At 45.3% G+C, this 22,704-nt stretch overlaps 1 protein-coding gene across 1 annotated transcript; it reads left to right on the top strand.

Annotated features, from left to right (window-relative positions):
• Positions 1-14,252: 14,252 nt before the first annotated feature.
• LOC128296975 (ABC transporter G family member 20) lies at positions 14,253-22,629 on the top strand. Its single transcript, XM_053032515.1, has 10 exons — positions 14,253-14,362; positions 18,093-18,389; positions 18,457-18,676; positions 18,793-19,160; positions 20,323-20,557; positions 20,642-21,006; positions 21,085-21,173; positions 21,269-21,445; positions 21,509-21,595; positions 21,664-22,629. The coding sequence occupies exons 1-10, from the start codon at positions 14,253-14,255 to the stop codon at positions 21,873-21,875; spliced, it is 2,160 nt and encodes a 719-aa protein (XP_052888475.1). The 3' UTR covers positions 21,876-22,629.
• Positions 22,630-22,704: the final 75 nt, after the last annotated feature.

The raw sequence follows: 22,704 nt of genomic DNA, 5'->3' as shown, positions 1-22,704 counted from the left end.
TAGGAAGAAAATTAATTGAAAAGGTAAAAAATTGATAAAATATATCTTCCTTAATTATACAAAACATTTCTTTCTATGTAATTATTTGTTTGTATATGTAATTATTTAAAATTATTTAAATTATTTAAAAATTTAAAATATTTAAAGAAGAAAATCGACTTTGTGACTTTAAAGTATAAACGAAATTAGACCAGGACCGGGGCACTAATTTTTCCGTTAATCGAGAAAAAATTTCTTTGAAAACTACCAGTTTCCGAATGTATAGTACCAGGAGAGCATCAACGAAAGAGGTAGCACCAGTATAGCAATTTTGAACGAAAACCGCCGAAAAGTATGCAATATTTAAACACTAACTCTCCCGTTGGTCGAGAAAAATTTCTTCGAAAACTACCAGTTTCCGAATGTATAGTACCAGGAGAGCATCCACGGAAGAGGTAGCTCCTGGTACTGCGCCGCAAGGTATGCAATGTTTATACACTAACTTTGCAACCAACTTGCAATACAAGTTTGGTACATGCAAGAAACTTGCAGCAAGATGGCGGACAACTTCGTACTTGCATGCAACAAACTTGCATGCAATCTTGCATGCAAGTTTTCGCACGCAATTTCTTGCATGCAAACTTGCATGCAAACTTGCATGCAAGAACTTGCATACAAACTTGCATGCAAACTTGCATGCAAACTTGCATGCAAACTTGCATGCAAACTTGCATGCAAGAAATTGCATGCGAAAACTTACATGCAAGTTTGTTGCATGCAAGTACGAAGTTGGGCGCCATCTTGCAAGTTTCTTGCATGCACCAAACTTGCATTGCAAGTTGGTTGCAAAGTTAGTGTATAAACATTGCTTACCTTACGGCGCATTGCATTGCAAGTTGGTTGCAAAGTTAGTGTATAAACATTGCATACCTTACGGCGCAGTACCAGGAGCTACCTCTTTCGTGGATGCTCTCCTGGTACTATACATTCGGAAACTGGTAGTTTTCGAAGAAAATTTTTCACGACCAATGGGAAAGTTAGTGTTTAAATATTGCATACCTTTCGGCGGTTTTCGAGCAAAATTGCTGTACAAGGTGCTACCTCTTCCGTGGATGCTTTCCTGGTATCGGGAATCTGAAAACAGCTGGTTTGTATGGAATTTCGTACCAACCGACGGGAAGTTTGAGCGAGATGAAGGATGCTTTCCGTTTCATCCATCTTCCTTACACAAGCGATCGCTCTCACGGGTTTGATAGTATGCAATGCAATAGTGATGGGCAAATTTATTCCACACTGCAGGTGTCACCTCTTGAAAACATGCTTTCCTGGTTTCGCAAATCTGAAAACAATTGTGTTGTTCATCGCCTAAAACATCAACATGAGCGATACAGGTTTCTAAGAAATTTCTCTGATTGTTACCGTAAAGTAAACCGATTGAAAACTGTACCTTGGGCGAATAATCGTAGAAGACGTTGGACTAATCAGGATTCGTAAATCTACGTAAATCGTAAAAAATGTGGCGTTATAGTTTTCCTTAGCGCATACAAACGTTTATATAAAGACTAGCTTACTAGGCCCATTTACAGGGCTACGCAACTGAATTCTGAGGTGTACGCAAAGGAGCTTTTTTCCGAGACTTTGCTGGTGTTGTTAAATCATGTTTGAAGTACACCTCCCTTACACCGATAATGCCGTAGCAAAATTATAGGGGATTGATCCTCCACTGAGTATTTGCATTTTGTAGATGAAATAACGATAAAGTTTTATGATAGATGCAAGCCCATCACAACTGTCGTCATATTCCTAAATGTAAAAAAGCCTGATCAATACAAGCCCATTATAAAAAAAAATGTTATAATATTCCAAAGACTTCCGTAAGCCTTGGGACGAGTTGAAAGAGAAATAATCACCATTAGTTTCCGGATGGCGCTACACCAGCACGGTATGAAAATATTGGTATGCAAATTTTTTGGAAACGCATGCAAATAACCTTCCGATTGCATCAAATACGTCTCGCCACTGTGCCGTGGACAGCTTGAGCGAGAATGTGTTTTCTTCGAGATCATCCGTCAGCAATCGAAAAAAAGCTGCAAATACCCGATCTACTATTTTTGGTCTTTTCTGTGTTGTTGTGGTGGATGGAGAGGGAGGGGAGGGGGAGAGACAACAACGAACAATAAATACCGGCACAATGAAGGACAACGAAAGCAAATCGCTGCGAAACTGACTGATGACTGGGCTTGATACTTCGTCTTTGAATGTCATTCGACTCGTTGCCTTCGCTGTCCTGTGTGCAATTTGGCCATTTTGGAGGACGGGAGCATGCCTCACTCCGCATGGACATTAGCGGTCATCATCGTGCACCATGGTTTGCCCGCGCAATTTTACTGATCCGTCAGCAGAGTCAACAGTAGTCAACAGCCTCAGTTGCCGACCACGTGCAAGAGCAACGAGAAGAATGTTGATGAAACAATAATCGAAGCTAAAAATAATTTCACACTTACTGCCAACCCAATTACCCCATCCGCTCCACAGCTGGAACGGATTGGCAGCGTTTATAGTCCCCAAACCGACAAGAGAGGTCTCAAAAAAAGACCTCGCAATTCTTGGGTGCTACATGAAGCCCTGCGACCTCAGCATCGGTCCCATCTTATTGGAGGAGGTTTACCAATCGATTGAGCGCACAGGATCGCGCTTTGCGTGAGAGAAATAGTAGAAGAACCCCCTTCAACACAACGCAACATTAATTAACAATGAGAAGCCCAATGTAAGCGGACCTAACAGGGGACTGCTTTGGGTCTCTAAGAAAGAGAGAAAAACGACTAGAAAAAAGACCTACTCACACTCACCTATACGCTTGGCGAGGGGTGAAAAAGAACGAGAGAACGACTGGAGACAATAATCGGTTTTGGTATCCCATTCCCACCTCGGCACGGTGCTGTGTTGGATGCTGCAGTCCTGTCGCCACACTTCTTCTGGCCCCACGCACACACATACATCGGGTCGGATGGTCTCGCTCTACCGCTGCACCGTTGCTTGCTAGGGCGAAGAAAACCGCGATGAGGTAACCGGCCAGCCGGGGTACCAGTCCGACCCGACCTGCGCGCATCGTACATCGTGGCGGAGTGGGAGCGACAGCACGCCAACGGTCTCCGGTTGGGATGTACGTTTGGTACGGATCGGCCAACGGTGGTAGGCTTCAGTATCTGTTCGTCGTCTGTGGAGATCAGTTGCATACGTGCCCGCGTTATCAAGACGTCCTCGACCGCCCGCCTTCCTTGCCCTCGCCCCCGGCCGATACTTCAGCTGCACCAGTGTGTACCCACTACAGTAATAAGTCGCCTAGAACTGTTTTGGGGCATTCCATTTCGAGTGCATTTAGTGGCTCAATTTTTTTTCGAATGTGTCGATCTCTGTTTGGCTCTGAGTGTGTGTGTGTGTGTATATGTGTGAATAGATAGAACTGGGGGTTCACCCCTGCTGATCGTGTTGTTTGTTTTTCCTTGCTGTTGTGCAATTTCCCAACCATTCCGTCGACAGTGATTTAAGCGTGTGCCATGGCAAAGAGTGGTTGACTTCCTCCCTCGCGCGGGTTTTTTAGACATAAAGTGCAACGCGTAATGCAAAACGCCGAATGGACACCCTTTTCGCCTGGTCGTGTGTATGTGTCACCACTAAGGGTTGTTTTTCCTTTCCATCCCATGGGGGCGGGGAGGTCCAACCACTAATCGTATTGAAATCGATAAAGAAATAGACTAACGGTTTTCCCCTTGTAAGCGCGCAACCTGCCACTTGTGCCCGGGAACGAGCAACTGACCCAAACCCCTCCCGCACTCGGGCTATCCCTTCCCTTGGCCCGTGTGTGTCCCGCTTGTAGGAAGAGAAAAAATATGTTGAATATTTTTAAATCCATCGAACCATTCCTCGCACTGATGGGTGTGTGTGTGTGTGTGATTTTTTTTCGTCGTTTTCGGGGACAGTACTTTTCCCCGACCGGTGCACGTCATATTCCCTACGGCATTTACTGGACCGGACTTCGGCCTCGGCCTAGTTTAGTTTTGTCGTTTGTTGTCGTACGCGGCCACCTCTCGCGCGGTTGCATTTTCTTGCGCTGGCCCAAGCAGTACGAGATCCTACGGTCCATTATCGTATCGAGTGATTGTATGCCGCGCAAACGAAACCCGTATGCTTTTGTGTGGCACACGCTGTGTGTAATGATCCATGTCCAAAAATAAAATAATAATAAATAAATTATAACCAAGAAACCCCAATTGAGTACATTGATCGGAAAAGCTTTTAATTTTTAATCAAACTCTACGCATCGTGGCAAAGAAGGTAAAAGAGACCAAAACGTGACTTTAAAACCAGAAAAAAAACATTAGCGAGTGAGCGAGAATCTAAAAACTTGATTCTTTTGCGTTCCAGTGACCGTGAATTTGAATGCATTAATAAGATGAAAACTAATGCAATGGAGACGCATCGTACGTGTGTTTGTGTGTGTGGATCCGTGTGTCAAGAAAATTTGGTGAAAGAAAACTAGAAACATTATGCATGCAATTTGCACAACCAACCAGCCAGCCAGAGAGACAGAGAGAAGACTCGAGAAGCTCAATAAGAAACTATGTTGTAATGGGAAACAATGAACAATTAAGTGTTTTAGTACATATTCACTTAAACTATTTAAATGTAAATTAATATTCGAATCCATTTTTTAACATCATCTGTACAGCAATATTTATAATAAGTTGGCTATCGTGCAAAGCGTGGTCTTTTATTTATTTGAATTTGAGTAATTTTCGTTCCCTCTCACTCGTCCCACCCAACTACTTCTCGATCGCGGAGGTGCACATTGGTGGTGTTCCACTTTTGTGTTCACTGCTTTTTTTTTGTTATAAACATAGTTTTCGGTGTCATCCCATGGTGGTGCGTTATCAATTCGCTTTTTATTTTTTGTTTCATCCCCCAATTTTCTGTTGGCGCCACAAACACACGCACGCAACCGCTAGCCGACAGTGGTGGCTTCTTCACCAGCGATCAAGACGATCGGGACGATATTTACTACATAATGCTTTCCTTTTCGCTACGCGAGATGGCGATTATATAAGTGAATATTGTCTAATTTCTTGAATGAAGCAACACCAGCCAGCCGGTGACTGTCTCACACACACACACACACACACACACACACACACGATCGCTGATGCAGCCGAACGCGCAAAACCACGGTCGAAGTGTAGATTTAGACAAATAGAAGACAGTTTGAACGGAAAAAAGGGTAGATAACGGCACGCGAAATGAAGGAAGCGCGAAACGGACGAAGATGCGTTGTCACCGAAAACGATGGTTTAACTGTATTATTTTTTGTGTGTTTACTATTTTTTTTCTCTTCTCCACATTTCGTTTTGCTACTATCACTAGCACGCGAGCAGTACAGCATCAAAATCCCACTGCCCCTCTCCTTGTAACCGTCTGCCCAAAGTGACGGGGATTAGGAGTGCGTGTGCAGGACACTGTGAATGTGAATGTATGTGTGTGTATTTGTGTGCGTATGTGTCCATGTGTGTAGTGTGTGCCGCGAACCTCCTCATTGAAAGTGAAGGTGAACGGCGTTGTGCCCAGTAGTTGAACGGGTAGTGAAGAAAAAAAAAACAGTGCTAAAAAGCTCACCGCTTGCAAACACACGTGCCTGGTCACTCGACAGGGAAAGCCGGTTGCACTGACGCAGCCCCTTCCTCCCATCCTCCCACCGTCCAGAAAGCAGCAAGCATAGAAACAAAAAGGTAAACCAATGCAATGATGTTAATAAAAACACATTAGGAAATGTGGGGAAAAAAACACCTCACACAACTGAAAGCGAAAAGAAATAAAAAAAAAACAAACGAAGCAACCCACTGCCACCTACTCGGACACGATCGTGCACCGTACGCGGACGCGTACGTATCAGTTAAACTTGAACTAGTTTCGTACCTTTGGTGCGGCGTCCCCGATTGGTGTCCCGATTTTGTACCCATTTCACCGTTCGTTGTCCTTTGGCCGTGTTTTTATCCGTGCTTGGTATTTAGTTGCGAACTGCTCTGTGACACAAGCGACTACAGTGATGAATGGTTTCGATTGATTAAAGCGAGATTGAAGCTTTCATGACACACGCCACAAATCAAAGGATTTCAACTGATGAATACCGGGTTCGTCGCTTTTTATTCACGACTGCTAGCAGCCCGCGGGTTCGTCGCTTGAACACAATCCAATGACTTCAACGCCTTTTGAGAGGAGGTTCGTCGCTTGTTCGCGATCGAATGACTTCAACGCCTTCCAAGAGGAGGTTCGTCGCTTGATTTGAGCAGAATGACTTCAACGCTTTACGTATGGGTTCGTCGCTTATATTTACTGTTGATGTCTTTGGTTTTGCTTGAATATTGGATTTATTCATCTTTATTTATTTCTTTGCTCGCAAATTAATTTTTCAGAAGAAGAAAAAAAGCTAGAAACGAAGAATTTGCAAAGATGTGTGCTAAACAGCTGAAACGCTGATTAGATCCAAGATTAGCTTGTAAATATTTTGATTCAAAAACCGGGTTGCTTGGATGTTGAACGAGAGATAGAGAGACAGAGAGGGAGAGAGAGAGAGAGAGAGAGAGAGAGAGAGAGAGAGAGAGGGAGAGAGAGAGAGGGATAGAGAGAAGGAGAATACAACATAAAAATCGATCCCCCGGCAATGGAGGTTGTACGATTTCTTTGCACTTTCTTATTCTTAGCAACCCTGATGGCCTTGCCGACATGACTATGATGCAACACTGGCAACAACAGCGACGACGACAGCTGAAATGTTATGACAACGCGTGTGCACCGTACACAACACACATATAGACACGCGCGCGTCATGCTCTTTCCCGCCAAGTCAAGGCAGAGATCGAAAGTGCCTCCGATGGTGACCAATCCCTCTCATTTTTTTCTCTCTCCTCGCCCCGTAAAGGTCCACAACGGTGGAAGGCGACATGGGAAAACCAGCAGAGGACATCGGCTTTTCGGTGTGTTTCTTGCGTTGCTGTACGGTGCGCGCGAATGTCATACTGTCTCTGCGTGCGCGTACTTAAACTGTGCGCGCACCGGTGTGATCGCACATTGATGATCGCGAAATGATGAGCATAAAACAGCAACAAAAAAAGGTTAAGCAATGTGGGGAGGGGGCGATGTTGGGTTTGTATGTTTGCTTTAAAGGTAATTGCTTTCGGTGTGGTGACGGTGACGGAAATGGATGCTATCGGCGCACACGCCGACATGCCTAATTTATTCCGACCGTCTGTGATTCATGCGGCTGTTGATTGTTGCGGTGGCGCGGACGACGTTGCGGTGGGAAGGTAGTAGAGAACCGCCAGGGAAGGTAATTATCGCTGGCTGCTACCGGTGAAAAGTCAGTGTCCCGAAATTACGATCTGTGCTCGCTGTTGATGTTGTTTGTTGCTTTTTTTATCCACTCTACCGGATGAAGCCCCACTCCTATCAATCTGGTCGATCTATCACCAAATTACTCCGCACAGAGCAGGAGTTTCTATTTTCATATTTCGAAAATTGTTCGGTACATAGATTAATATGTAATTAGGATAGTTTTTTTTTCTTCGTGCTTCTCGGCTAGAAAAAGGCCCTTCATTTTGACGCTGGTTTTGATGGTGCTACTCGAACTAATCGATAGGTCAGGCACCTCCGAGCACAGTTTGAAGTAATCGGGTGCGAAGATGGAAAAATGATACACGCTCCACCGCTCATCCATCGGTACGCATCGGTTTCCATTGCGTACAGACCTCGACTTTTGGGATTTAATTACCGAGGGCGAAGGTGGTTCGATGCCGGCTGTGCTCCAAATTCCACCACCATCCTAAAAGCCCGAGCGGGAGGCTCAATTTTTTCCGAGCGCCATGTGTAGGCGACCGGTTTCTCACTTTGCTGTTGTTGTTGTTGTTCCTTTATTTTTGGCTTTTTTATATCTTTCACCCAGACATTCGATCAGTTGAAACTGTAAGCAAACCGCAACCGCTCCCGCTCCTACCGGTTACCGGTGCTGGGTGTGTGATCTTGAAGTAATATACGTCCCAGTCCCCGGAAAGCGACCCAGATGTCACAACATAAGTGTGTCACGGTGTCCGGCAGGGGTGTGCTGCTGGAGGGCGGTCCGGCACCGAATCGGCTGTGGCGGATGTGAATGGTTTATTTAAATATTTATCAATCTATCTCGGTTGGGCTGGGGCTGAGCAGGAAGCGAAGTACACGGCCACGAACAACATTTAGCATATGATCTAACGCATCATAATGCAAGATGAATGTGCAGTGATGTAAACGCACGTTGCTGTGTTGCTTGCACATCGCACATTTTTCAGTCACACGCATTCTGCTACCGGAATGCTGATATACGCTGATGTATGATTAGAACGGAATTCCTAATGCGGAACATCCATCAGGTAAATCGAATTGATGCGTTAAGCATCTTATTAATCGTTGTCTAGTGCTTGAAAAAGGGTTATTATGAGGGGTTTTTGTTTAGATTTGACTTGATTCCAAAACACGAACGGAATGCTGCGTCATGCTTATATAAGATGGCGTAAAGTGTGCAATCAAGATCGTTATTCTGTATCATGGTGCTCCATCTACACCTTTGACCATGCGGAATAAAGATAGTTGATCTGCTTATAAATAATGAATTACAAATGGATTAAACAAAATGTGTGCTAGTTTTGAAACGTTCATGTACTAACAAAAATGCGGATTATCGTACTCCACTCTTAAAATTAGAAAAAAAATATTTGGGGATCAGTTGATTATGAACGATATATGTAATGAGGTAAAGATGACTTTGAGTACGTCGATAAACTAGCCAGCCAAACAAAGAAACATTTTGTTGTTTGGTTTGTCTATTTGGCTGTTTGGTAGTTTAGTGGTCGGTAAACTTCTTGCAGCAAAAACCAAACTATAATTAAACTACACATGCAATGAGTTTCAATGAGAGGTAAATTATGATCGTAAATGGAAGGAATATTATTATTAATATAATTTATTATATCAATTTGTTTGCCTGATCGCTAAGCAAATAAGAATTTAATAGCGAATAATCTAACTACTAAACCCTAACTATGCAAAGTATGTTAAATAGGGATTAAAATCAAAGTCGTGGAATTGTCGGATTGAAGCAGTTTTTTTAAAGGGATCTGAGGCATAAGGAGCAAGAAGGAGCATAAAAATAGGAGGATATAGGAAAAGGGCGCTTGGGTGATAAATCTGTAGAAATCATTCTGACGGAAAATAAACTGACAAAGCTTTGGAGCAACCAGATAAGGGTTTAAATGGTTTTCGAAAGTGTTAACTTTTATATTATTACACAAGCGTGTTAAAAGAGCCGACAAAAAACACTGTCCATGGCTGTTACGCTGCGCATACAATACAATACAAAAAATATCAGAAAGTGTTTCTAAACCATATTTCATAGTAGTAAATCGTAAAAATGGACCTGCTGCTTTACTAAATTACATTTTGTTCCCATCGATTCATATTCTTTCCTGTCATCATTTTATTAAAACTGAGTGAGGCATAGTATTGGGTACATCGCAATTGTTGTATTTGTCGATTCCGACTATTTTAAATGAAAAAATATTCATTCAATGGATTGAATCATTAATTAAACTAAATTATATATAACTATACGATGATGATTAAATCGCAAGGAGGAAATGCCTTGTGACAAAAATTTGTTATTTTCATTCAACACAAGCGGTGTTGAAAATACGGCATTGCCGTCATAATGGAATTTAAATAAAAAAAAAATATACGATGATGAAGCATCCCAGATCCCAGATAGGAAAAGATGGACGAGGCTATCATTTTGAAACGCAGAGTAGTATGGCGCAAGACTCAACCGAACGCAGCGCACATAGAAAGATCCCAAAATCTAATGGGATCATTAGATACAAAATTTACAATTTCTTCGAGTATTCTCATCCATCAACACTATGGTTTAAATGTGGCTACAAATCGTGTCAAAATTTTAGCAAGTTTCGCAAAGGATGGATCATTTTCAACGAAGAATCACAATGAAAGTGGTGAAGATTCGATCTTTGCCGACCACTGATGCAATCGATTTGAATTAGAGAGACTGTGAGGCAACATCACAGTGGCCTACTACTTAATGCTCTGCAGCAACAGAATAGACTCCATGTTTTCCCTTCGATCAACACACATTTTAGAATGTTCCTTTACATGCTCTCTCTCTCTCTCTCTCTCTTTCTCTCTCTCTCTCTCTCTTTCTCTCTCATACACGTCCATAATAAGAACATATTCAAGTAGCAATCATTAAAACCCCATCACACCATAAGCGATTTCCGAATCCGATCCACGGCGATGGCCAATCGGATGTTGTTCGGACATTGTGCAACACACGCATACGATGCACCTCCATACTGCGGTGCACACCATATTTAAGGACTTGCACACACACACATATACACATGTATTTGCTTGTGGTGTCCAAACGGTAATCCTCCCTCACCCTACCCCCTGGTAAGGGTTGCACCTTTGGGCCTTTGTTTTTGAAGGTGAACGGGTGCAAAAAGTAAATGAACTTGCAAATCGAAGCAAACCACCTATGGAAGCAGCTGGTACGGGTTTTGCAACACCAAGCCACCAGGCTGACGTTGCTGGGAGCCGGTTCTATGGAGAATGCACGCGGATTGCGTTCTTGGGGTGGCGCGAGTGCACTAGATGACCACGGTGGCATTGAACGCGGTGGATAGCGTGGATGTGATACGATTTGGAAATGGACAGGATTTAGCAAAGCCATCACCACACACTCGTGACACTCGTGGCCGCACCGGACAATCACCGCATGTGCGCGCGTTGATGGATAGCATGCCCGAAAGGATTGGCGGCTCAGGGAGGCGCAGGTACCGTGCCTCGATCGTTTAACTCCTTCCCCAGGATGGTGGGTATGGCTGCACGCGTCTCTAATCACCTTGGTACGGCACTAAGGTGCACTATACGCTCAGCACACCGGCGCAGTAACGAGAGATGGCGCAACCACCGTCCGTGTAGTGAACTGTGAACCAATTAAGTGTGCACGGCGGAGAAATTGGAGGCACTAATACTAACCCCGTCCGGTCCATCATCGGATCGGTGCACCAATTATGACCGCTTGTCTATTGCATAAATTCAGCCTATTACGTGTGTGCGATGCGGGGAACGTCTCACACTTTCCGCGAATTAACCGATACGGGCGTAGTAGCGTTGGTGATGTACGAACATCGCCCAATACTGCGCATATCCGTTTTGCAAAACGAAATTTCCGCACTGACTCGCCCCGAATGTACGGACTCGGCGGGCAGGCGTGGTACCCTTGAGGTACACCTTTAGAAAACGGGTTCCACCAAGTCTCCACGTGGACCCCGCAGGAAGCAACGAAAGTAACGCAGCAGGATCGGGGGGCCAGCCCCCGATGATCGATCGATCGGGGGCCCTGTCAGATTTGTCCTTCTAAAGCCTTGTGTACCGCACCGCGTACTTGCTGTGACGATCGCGCAGTTGGTTATGTTCGCACGTACGCACATGAACGCGTACGGTGCGACCTTGAACGGTGTGATTATGTTCAAGTTTGCTTCATTAATCGCCAGCTCGACAAACGGCAAGGGCAGTGGGATGTTGTCTTGCAACGATGTACAAAGTGCGTAGTACGATCGCACTCCGATCTGGTACATGATCCTCCAACATTCCGGCATATTTCGCCGTGCGATCCCCACGGCTGGGACACGGAGAGAGAGAGAAAAAGAGACACAGAAAGAAAAGGGAGAGAGACATAAACACACAGAGGGGAGATGGAGAAGTAACCATTGAACACTTACATCATCCTTCGATCGTACAGATGCGCCACTTCGACATGGCACACACGTCAAACAATCCGGACCGATCGGTTGGCGAGACGGATGCCAAATCACTTACATAAGCATGTCGCTGTATGGGTTTTTGGGACGGGACAGCAGCACACAAACTTACAGTTCCATCCCTTACGGTGTTACGTTTTTTTTCTTTCTTCAGAACAATTGTTTACTGAAAAGCTGGTGCTAGCGTGCGAATTAGCCCCGCACTGTTTGTCGAAGGTGTGCACCGTTGGCCGGTGCTCTGGTGCCTTCGTTTGCGAATAGCGCGAGGTGCTTCACCGTGACTTCAGCGCTACTTGATCGTCACTCCGCACTGGACATACGCTCCTTCGTGATCTGTTTGCTGAGTTGGCGACCGTACCATTAGAGAGATCCTTCACCCAATATTTACGACCGTCGTTGGTTACAGTCGCAATAGCTTCAACAAGCGCAACTTCTATGCGCTTGACAGCCCCGAACCGGAATGGTTTTTGTGCGTCGAGGGCGTACATCTTTGCCCGCGTTCGAAACTGGATCACCGGCAACCGCCAACCGTCATCCAACCTACATTCTTCGGTGCCTTGCGCACCGGCACTCTTCGCGAAGGTGAACGAAAGTGAACGTGAAATCTTCGCGTCCTCCACAGCTGCTCCGGTCTCCGACGTAATGTGAAAGCTTTCCACATCTCTTCGCTGTCAACGCAGCCACCATCCTCCGTTCCGTTACAAGCTCTGCCATTTGGTCTGTCCGCGGCACTTTCCTTCTCGCTTTTCTGCCTGCTGCCGACCACGGAAAGTGAATCGCGGCGCGCTCATGTCTTTCGCTTTCCTTCGCACCATTATCGGTCGGGTTTTGGTGGATTCGGATTTTTGTTGTTGTTTGCTTTTGCTTCGCATTTTCACCCCCACCCCCCACGGAACGAGGCCAAATCGCTGCAGAAAGGCGCGAGCGCGCGGCTCCATCTGCATCATCCATTCCCCTTGGGCGAATACGTTGACCTAGTAGCACTGGTTAATGACCCTTTGCAGAAAAAAGCCCGTTTCGTGACGATGTGTTTATAAGCGGTGCCGTCGAGAAGGTTGGCTGGCTGGCTGGCGGTGTTCGTTCATCATAACATTCTCCCCAGAATGGGCATACGGTTGAAAAACTGGCCCAGACAAGTTGTGGCGGACAGGTGGGCTACGGATGAAGAATATTTAAAAAAAATATTTACCCTATCAACTGTCACCCCATTGCGATGACATTTGAGATGAGTAATTAGTAAACAAGAACTAATCGAACAGCTAGTGGATATTGGGTACCTTATTTGCCACCTCGTTAGCGTCTCTTTCTTTTATATTGTGTCCGCACAATACGCGCGGCTTGCACACCGAATAAATCTTGGTGATAGCCATATAAAGATCAAAGAATTTAATTTCGCAAGATGATTGGAGCTTATTTATTTCTAGACAACATTCTTCTGTATGGTGGGGATTATTCATTAGGCTTAGAGATCCGTACGGATCCGCGGTGAATATAATCAGCTATTTAAAAGCAAATAACTCAGACATCACAACCGTAGACATCAATGAAAAGATACGAACACGCGCCGATAGAATTTGTCCCGCACGATAACCAGTTTCGTTGGTGAATTCGCCCAAAATGTGTGCTAACCTAGATGTGATGACATATTTCATTCTATCAGCTCCGGGCTCTATCACACCGGGCTCTAACTCTATTTTGTTGGACCTTAGAATGAAAGTTCGTCTAAATGGAAGAAATGAGATTCGAGTGTACCAGGTTGTTTGTATCACACCTTCTCGCTAATCAGCAAGGCTCACACGTAGTCCACGTGCGAGATTGTTCCTCGGTGCTGTTGTTTTAGATGTGCCGGTTTTATAGCTGCAATGTTTACTACTTAAGCTTCAAATATTGACCACCACACGTCGATTCTGTTTGTTGCTGCAACAGTGCAATTAGATACTAAATAGGTACCTATGCCAATTACTGAGAGTGACTTTGTGTAGAGTTAAGAATCTTCTTGGCGTAACACGACCTATAAGGTCATGTTTGCCATTGCTGGCTTACTAGACTTATATTACTTCGTACCCGGAAAGTCAGTCCTGCGTACGAGGGGTAGGGGTCTCGGATAGGATTTTGGGGCCGGACGTGTCCGACCGGCACCGCTACCAATACACCACCGGGCCGCATCAAAGCAAGGAATAATTGAAGAGGGAAATAGAAATGTATATTTCATTCTAGCAAATTCTAGCCGATTGATTAATGAGACTCAAGTGATTAGTGTCCTTGAGGAGAGTTTCTTGAACCGGCTTCTTAACTTTCCATTCGTTTTTGCCTCTTTCAGGACTTTGGCGTACGCGAACCACAAAACAAACAGACTCCAAGATGACGGCGGTGGAAGTGATATCCGGCTACAAATACTACGGCAAGGCGAAAGATCCGAACAAAAAGATTGTTCTGAATCACCTCAACATGAGCGTTACCCGCGGTTCGATGTAAGTAGTCCGGCTTGTGCCAGGTGTTTCAAGTTTCAAGCTACGAAAACAAAAAACATTCTTCTTACCAGTGCCATTTCGTGTTTTCTACCCCGTTTTGTGTAAGGGCCACCGCTCTGGCCGGTTTCTAGAGGGCCTCGGTGGACGCTGTTGCATGTTGTGTGTGGGGCAAGAATATTTTAATGGAACCACTCGAAAGCCCCACGATGGCCGCGTGGATTAACGGGGAGGCCCGAAAAAGGGAAATCAGGATGGACAATGCAATGGACCGACCGGGCCGGACATCAAGGTGTTCGATACCGTAGAGAGATGGATGCCCACCATTGTGGACATCATCATCAGCGTGGAAAGCTTGCCTTGCGGTACGAAGGCCAAAGTTGAAGTTCAAGTGTGGTTTACAAGGATATGGACGCGACCGGGCCGAGGTGGGCGTCCTCCAGACCAGCTAGCATTACAAAATGTGGCTCAAAGCCGTCATCGTTGCACACTCAAACCCTCCCCGGAACAGAGGCGGCCGGTGTTTGTCGCCATCATCGCCGTTCAGCATTGGGGGCATCGAGTCGTTCATGGTCAACGACAAATTCTCCCTCGGCTGCACGAGATCTACGATCGGTTCTGTGTGTTGTTCCCTTTCGAGATACATTTATTTACCATCCGTTGGAATACTATCAGCCAGATGGGCAGGCGATACGAAAGCCGTTTTCACTTGCCCTTCGTAAAGGGCCGGTGTTTCCTTCCGAGCCGTGGTTCATTCGAGGATTCTTCTCCGTCTGGTGGGAAATTATGCGGCACGGTAAAGGTGCACGCGCTGTTTGATTACAAAGCATCCGAGCCAGGGTTCCGAACTCAAGATCATACGCAAATGCGAAGATCACGTAACCGTGGACGTGGATGATCTTGTTTTGCGTCGCTGGAGGTTGCTGTTGGTGAGAGCTTACTAGAAAATTAAATAACATTGGGCGACAACTCCTTTTAAGGCTTCCACGTGAGAATGATGTGTCCTTCCATGTGCGAGTTATGATGAATGTGTTCCTCTTTCTTCCTCGCGCGTAGATGAGGGAAAGAGCAGCAAAATTAACATATTATCCCAGTGTGAAAAGTACATGTCAAGGCCATGTGTTCCATGTATGCAGTATGTATGTACATACGGGTGACCACCTTATACACCTTTTCACAGGCCTCACGCAACGGGGGTTTATCTTCAACACCATGGTCTGGTCATGGTCGGGAAGAAAAAAGAAGACGGCAAAGGTTACATCTTCGCAAATGGTGGAGGCGAAACCGCTGCTGCACACACCACACACGACTCGCAGCCCGATGATGAATGGGTTGTAGGAAACTAGCCAGAAAGAAATTTAGCGATCATCGAAAACAACGCCGTGTCTAGCGTTTGTGCGTGTTTGTGGTCTTTCACAGGAATGTTCAGTCCGTGCGTGGGGTGTTAAGAGACATTAAAGAGGGATGAAAAAAGCTGAACAACCCCCTAAAATCTCATCCAGCACAATCGGTACTGTCTGAATTCCAACGCCTCTGTTTGACGTCTAGCGCGTTCGGAGATATTGCCAAAAGCTTTGTTACATAAACGGGCGGTAAGGTTTTCGATTTACGGCCCCGATCGTGGCACTGTGTCATAGACAACCGGTTCAGATGTTGGGAAATGTAGGAAGACGAAACAAGGAAGAAAGGGAATCGGTGTGCGAGCAGCGTAACTCGGCTCTGATGATAATCGTTCGTTAATTTGTATACGTCCTTTCAGTCGAAGGTTTGCTCCCGGGGATCAAATGACGATAGAACTGATATCGATTACTGGATGCGTGTTCTATTATCTGTCCATTCTATTAACTGCACGCTATGCGTAGATAAAGCTCGTCAATGACATTACCTTCCTCTCGGGAGGGGTTTACACGGCTTGTGACACCATCAAAGACGCTTTTTTGTGAGTGTTGTAAATGCATTGTTTCACATTGCGCAACGGCGTGGATTAATATCTCCATTCTTACCGCAACACGACCGAGTGACAACGTACCACCCAGCGGGCCCTGCCGCTGCCCGCCTTAATTAATAGGTGCCATTAATTACCTGACCACCTGACCATCCGGCCACGGTCCATCACTGTACGGCCCACCCGGTCCACTCTGACCCATTTCAAACGGCACGCAAACAGAGACCGTGAGATAATGTAATGCAGCCACAACCGAAATAGAACCTACTGGAAGGCGTAAAGTGAACTGAAATCATAACCTTCCCGTTGGAAACCGCCGGTCAACATTTAATGCACACCCGCCGCGGTAAGGTTAACGGCACACAAAACACCGTGTCACTCGTTAGTGAAGTGTCCATTTTGTTGGCGCGTGCAGTTGGTAGCAGTTTTCACAGCTTTCAAAAAAGAAAAAAAAAGACCGACAACCGAAATTACCGCTACCTCCCTAAAATGCATTGCAGGCCTTGTCTGCTGATTGCGAGAGCCGGTCTGTACGATGGGGGTGAAGGAAATGAGTCACACCGCTTTGTGGGGGTTGATTAGGTTTTGGCAGCTCTTACTTTCGGGTAAGCTTGTCGAAGCCACACACACAGACACACACGAAAAAAAACCTATGACCTCCTTCTAATCGATTGGTTTTTAAGTCGTTTTCTATTTTGTTTTATGGCAGGTTCATTGCTTCATCTGTTCGGCTGAGTGCGTTGGAGGGGCTGATTGGCCGCTCAGGAGGGTTAATGTATTTTGATCTTAAGGGTTGCGCTGGTGGCGCTCGGCTCAGCTTGAGCACATTTATGATGTGTACTGCATTTTACACCTTCAAAGCGGGTGGGGTAGTGTTACCGAACGACACATTGTAGTGTAATTGGATGTGGAGGTAGTCGGTGAACTTGAGAAGGATTATGGATTGACATTTTCAAGAGTTTCCCTGCTCATGATATTGCTGCCAGATGCAAGAGTGTATGGTATCAGCTAGCCTCTTGGATCCGTGTTCTAGTGTATGGCCTACCAGAACTGACTGGGTAGTACGATATAAAGCTTGTAGTGTTGGGTCCATCTGATTCACATTAAAGAATTAAAATTATTTTTTTAAACTGAATAAAACTATCTGAATCTTATATTCCAAAGATTCATGAGTATTCAGAGTTGGATCTCTTGGAGTCAGGAGAGGATCATCCACTACGCTACTAGTATCTACTACAAAGATGCCGCGGGGATCTCGAGTATCAATAATACCTGTACAACTTGTCACAACTTCCAAAACTAACTGGCTTCGAATGCGATTCCGATAAAGGACCTACAAGGAGCTTATCTCCCTTGGGTAATCTTTCCAGAAATGAGTTCGCGAGATACAACTCCTCCCTTAATTTGAATGATTCATTACTAATGATTCATAGGAATGATTCCTCGATAACTTCACTACAATTTTGGGATTCAACTAGATCATGACCATGGGCTCTATCGATCCTGAGAGTTCATTTGAAAGTCCCGAAATGCTTCTGGATTTACTCATCTCAAACGATAGTAATGGGGATGTCTCGTAGTTGTTAAAAGACAGAGTCCATGTTTCAGAGATGTATTTTGATAACTGAAAATGTTGATGTTCAGTTCTACTGCTTGAAAGAATTTATTTGTCTCTAATACCCACCATCTTGTAAGATCACTCCTGTTTGATCACTCTGTTAGTCAATTTTACGATTACCAAATCATCATAATAACGTTTTACGGAACATTTACCATTCCCATTCACAGTTACGGACTTCTGGGTGCCTCCGGGTGCGGCAAAACCACACTACTGTCCTGCATCGTGGGGCGAAAGTTTCTCAACGATGGCGAAATTAACGTGCTCGGTGGAACACCCGGCACAGCCGGTTCGGGCGTGCCAGGGCCCCGGATCGGCTACATGCCGCAGGACATCGCGCTCGTGGAGGAGTTCACAATCAAAGAAACGATCTACTATTTCGGCAGAATATATGGCATGTCGAAGGAGAAGATTCGGGAACGGTACAAACTGTTGAAGCACCTACTGGAGCTGCCAGGTGACGATCGGTAAGTATCGCTGGATAAGCCGGCGCTTTGAAGCGTTTTCATTGAAATTGTCTTTGCGTTTACCTAGGTACGTCGGCAACTGTAGCGGTGGTCAACAGCGGCGGGTTTCTTTCGCTGCGGCAATGGTGCACGAACCGGAGCTGCTCATACTGGACGAACCGACCGTCGGGCTCGATCCGTTGCTGCGCGAAAAGATATGGCAGTACCTAGTCGAAACGACAAGTACAAGCAAAATGGCTGTGATTATAACGACACATTACATCGAGGAGGCAAAGCAGGCAGGTTTTGTAAGTATTTGCGGTCGGTGTGGCTGTTGTAAGCAGCCTCCCCGAGGGGGCGCCATAACGGTGATCGCTCCGATCGACGCCACTTAACGCTTTCCACATCGAACTCCATTGCACAGATTGGTCTGATGCGGAATGGCATACTGCTGGCGGAGGACACACCGACCAATATCCTGGAGCGGTTCTCCTGCACGTCGCTCGAGGAAGCGTTTCTCAACCTCTGCCAGAAGCATGGTCCCTCCGAGGAGGCCGACCGGACGACACACGAGACGCAAACGCTCCGAGCGATTGCGGGCGCGCAGGACCTTAAGAAGGTGATACCGGCGCTAACGACGAACGAACAGAAGGCAAAGGACGGGGGAGGTTTGTTTGCGGAAAAGCGGAAACCACTTACCAGCACGATCAAGGAGCTGGTTAGCTTCACGAGCAAGCGGCGCATGAATGCACTGCTGTCGAAGAACTTCCTCCAGATGGTCCGACAACCGGCGTGAGTAGTGATGTGGTGGATGGGGAGGCTGGGGAAACGTATCGTTCGTTTCCAAGTCGGGCTAAATAATTCTTTCCTGTCCTATGTGTGTGTGTGTGTAAGTGTGTGTGATGTTGTTTGGAAGGGAAGGCTGAGTGAGATGTGAAGCAAAGTGTGTTGCCAGAATGCTCGTTCATATTTGAAAATTCTACTACTATTTCATCGCCATCTCCATTATCCATCCCTCATAGAACGTTCCATCGATCAAGCAACGGACACAGCAGGACCAATATGACACATGACTTCGTACATGCGCATGGAAAAGTGCGACGTTTCAGTGTGTGTTTGTGTGGGTTGTATGTTGGAGATTTTGGAAACTGGGGCCAAAATCGTATCCCTCCTTGTATATACCCTATAACATTAGTAGACTATTAATCGTACAACTACCGAACCGTTACGACATGTTTGAAGTGTAAATAGAGACCATTATTAAATGCAACTTTTCATGAAAAATAGTTCACTAAAACATTTATAAAAAGGTTCATTTTAAATAATAAGTTATACATAATTAGTTACATAGCAACATACCTTTTTCGATGTCTATGTCTATCCGTAGAAGAAAAAAAACATAAAAATAACATAGTTAAATTATCAGCTTTCATTTAAAAATACTTTTTAAAACTTCATTAATTCAAGAACAGACTAAAAGCGAGCTTATCGCTCGTGGTTATTTCCTGGGGGTTTGTTTTCTGGGTTATTAACTCCTGAAAGTATGCAATCTCTGTCTTTAGTCGATTCTTTATGTCGACTGGTGATGTTGACCACTAAACAGCATACTTTCAGGCGCACTCACTAGCAACACACAATGCAGTGAGTCGTCGCGGGAAGTAATTTATTACTGTCAAGGATATTTAAATGTATAACATAATAAAGTTACCCAAAACAAGCCCTTTTTCTAGATGACGCCGTTAGAAGTACAAGAACGTAGAACGCGACCGAACAACTACAGCACGTTTCGTTCATTTTTCCGCCACGTTCTTTCATCGTCCACTACAAAACAAAACCAACACGATCATCAGACAAACAATGATCGTGCGTACTATACCAGCGTGTTGCTTACATGTAACCGGGCGCTTTTGTTTTCGTTTTCGGTGTCTCTGAAAATTCTGCCACCGTCAAACAGCGGGATGGTCTTCCTGTTCCTGTATCCGATATTTCAGCTGGTAAGTTTCTACATCGCGGTCGGTGGCAACCCGAAGGATCTCCGGCTAGGGATCGTGAACGACGAGCTCGCAAACATTCGGCAGTGTTTCAACGAGTCGCTCATAACCACCTACTACCGCGAGGACTACGACTGTGATCTGTACAAAGTGTCTTGTAGATTTTTGGAGAAACTCAACCGAAGTGTAGCGATACAGGTAAGCGGGGGGTGTATTATAAGGTTGTGCTGGGAGTGCTGGAGTGATTTACACACGCATTTTATGGTTTCTATCCTCGCGCAGGAATATTACGACACGTACGAGGATGCGTATCGCGATGCCCGGAAGGGTAAAATTCTTGGGTTCATACACTTCTCAGAAAACTTCACCGAATCGCTGCAGGACGTGCGGGACAATGTGCGGGACGCGGACGACGGTTCGTTCCACACGTCCGAGATAAAGGTGTATCTGGACAAATCGGACCAGCAGATTACGTTCTTCATCGAGAAGAAGCTGCTGCAAACGTATCGCGAGTTTGCCGAAAGTCTCATGTCCGATTGTCGGTTGCCGAAGCAGCTTGCCAACATACCGATCACCTTCGAGACGCCCGTGTACGGCACGTTCGATGAGGAGTTTACCGACTTCATGGCACCGGGTGTCGTGATGACGTAAGTAACGCGATCGGTCGAAGCGTGCGCGTTAATGAGTGATGCGTAATTGCGGGAGGTGTTTTTTGCTTCTTGCAGGATGATCTTCTTTCTGGCCACGCTGATTACAGCTACCATCTTCATTACGGATCGGTTGGAGGGGGTATGGGACCGAACGATCGTGGCAGGTAGGTTTGCTAATGCTCGCGTGTTAAAATGTGAGGAGTCGCATCAACTTGATGTTCTTGTCCATTTTCTCTCTACCTTTTGTCCTACAACACAGGCATTACGGCACTGGAACTACTGTTGGCACACATCATCACACAAACGTCTATTATGTTGCTCCAGTGTCTAGAAATCATTCTACTTGCCACATTCCTCTTCGATGCACAGAACCAGGGAAGCAACATAACCGTGGTCGGATTGTTGATGCTTTTAGGCTTTGCCGGAATGCTGTACGGTAGGTGTCCTAACAACGTTGCCTAAAATAAAGTTGAAGACTAAATGCCCGATCCCGTTCCAGGTCTACTAATATCGATCTTTTGTGATGCACATTCCACCGCGAACTTTATGGCGACCGGTAGCTTCTATCCCATGATCATCCTGTGTGGTAAGCTGATCGCTCGGTACGATTTTCATATGCAAAACACGGTACTAATCGGTGTTACACTATTACAGGTATTCTGTGGCCTCTGGAGGGTATGCCTCAGTATCTGCAGTACGTTGCATACTGCTTCCCATTCACCATTCCATCGATAGCGGTGCGGAACGTGCTAACCAAGGGTTGGAGCATTACCAACTCACAAGTCTACATGGGATACGGTGCGGTGGGCGTATGGATCATAAGCTTACTATTACTGTGCCTGCTGGGATTGAAGATGAAGAAATAGTGCAACAAGGACCGTATGGGGTTTTACGATTAACGGGGTATGATGGGGGTTAATGTTTTTTGGGGTAGCAGCTATATCTATAGTATTTAAAAATATTGAAACCAACTGGGGACCCACGCTGGAATGCAAGTTTTATGCACTCCCTCCCTTTCCTCTCACTCCCCCAAACCCTCTTAATATCCTTAAAAGTCCTATTCCGCGCACTTAATATTAGATGGTAGCGAATAAGCAAAGTGCAAAACACGGGTTTACGGTGTATCGGTACTCTTTACACCGCATGGTTTCCTCACCCATTTCCGTTGCTCAACCTGGACCCACACGTCACACGATAGGAAGAAACAATAAGCTATTTAATCAACGCGTGTGAATGCTTTCTTTTGTACATAGATCATTAACATTAATTTGCAAACTATGTCGCACTTGCGCGGATCTACAATCCAGCAGTGAGTATTTGGTATTTGTTTTTGTTTCTGTGTGTGTGAGTGTGCTTTTCTAAGTAACAAAAGGATTACATACACAAACACAGTACGGTTGGAGAGGAATAGTAATAGTAGTGCAGAAGTATACAGAGATTGTGCAACCAAAACAAGATAGGACGCTTCTATTAGTAATGCCCGGTACATGAATGAATAGCAGTGGTAGAGATGTAAGTATCTGCTGGAAGTCTGTCTGTGTCCTAGAGTTAAGAATGTTTTGTAATATGTTTTTTTGGCTTATTTTGTGTTATGTAATGAGAAAAATAAACTGAAATGTAATGCAAAACTGGCTTCGCTTTGTTTTGCGGCCCCAAGGGAATACTACAAGTTTCCGAAACTAGTATACATAGCTG

This window comes from Anopheles moucheti, chromosome 2 (assembly GCF_943734755.1).
Source record: "Anopheles moucheti chromosome 2, idAnoMoucSN_F20_07, whole genome shotgun sequence".
NCBI lineage: Eukaryota > Metazoa > Arthropoda > Insecta > Diptera > Culicidae > Anopheles > Anopheles moucheti.
Note: the sequence above shows the minus strand (reverse complement) of the source record. Positions and strands in the feature narration are given on the sequence as shown.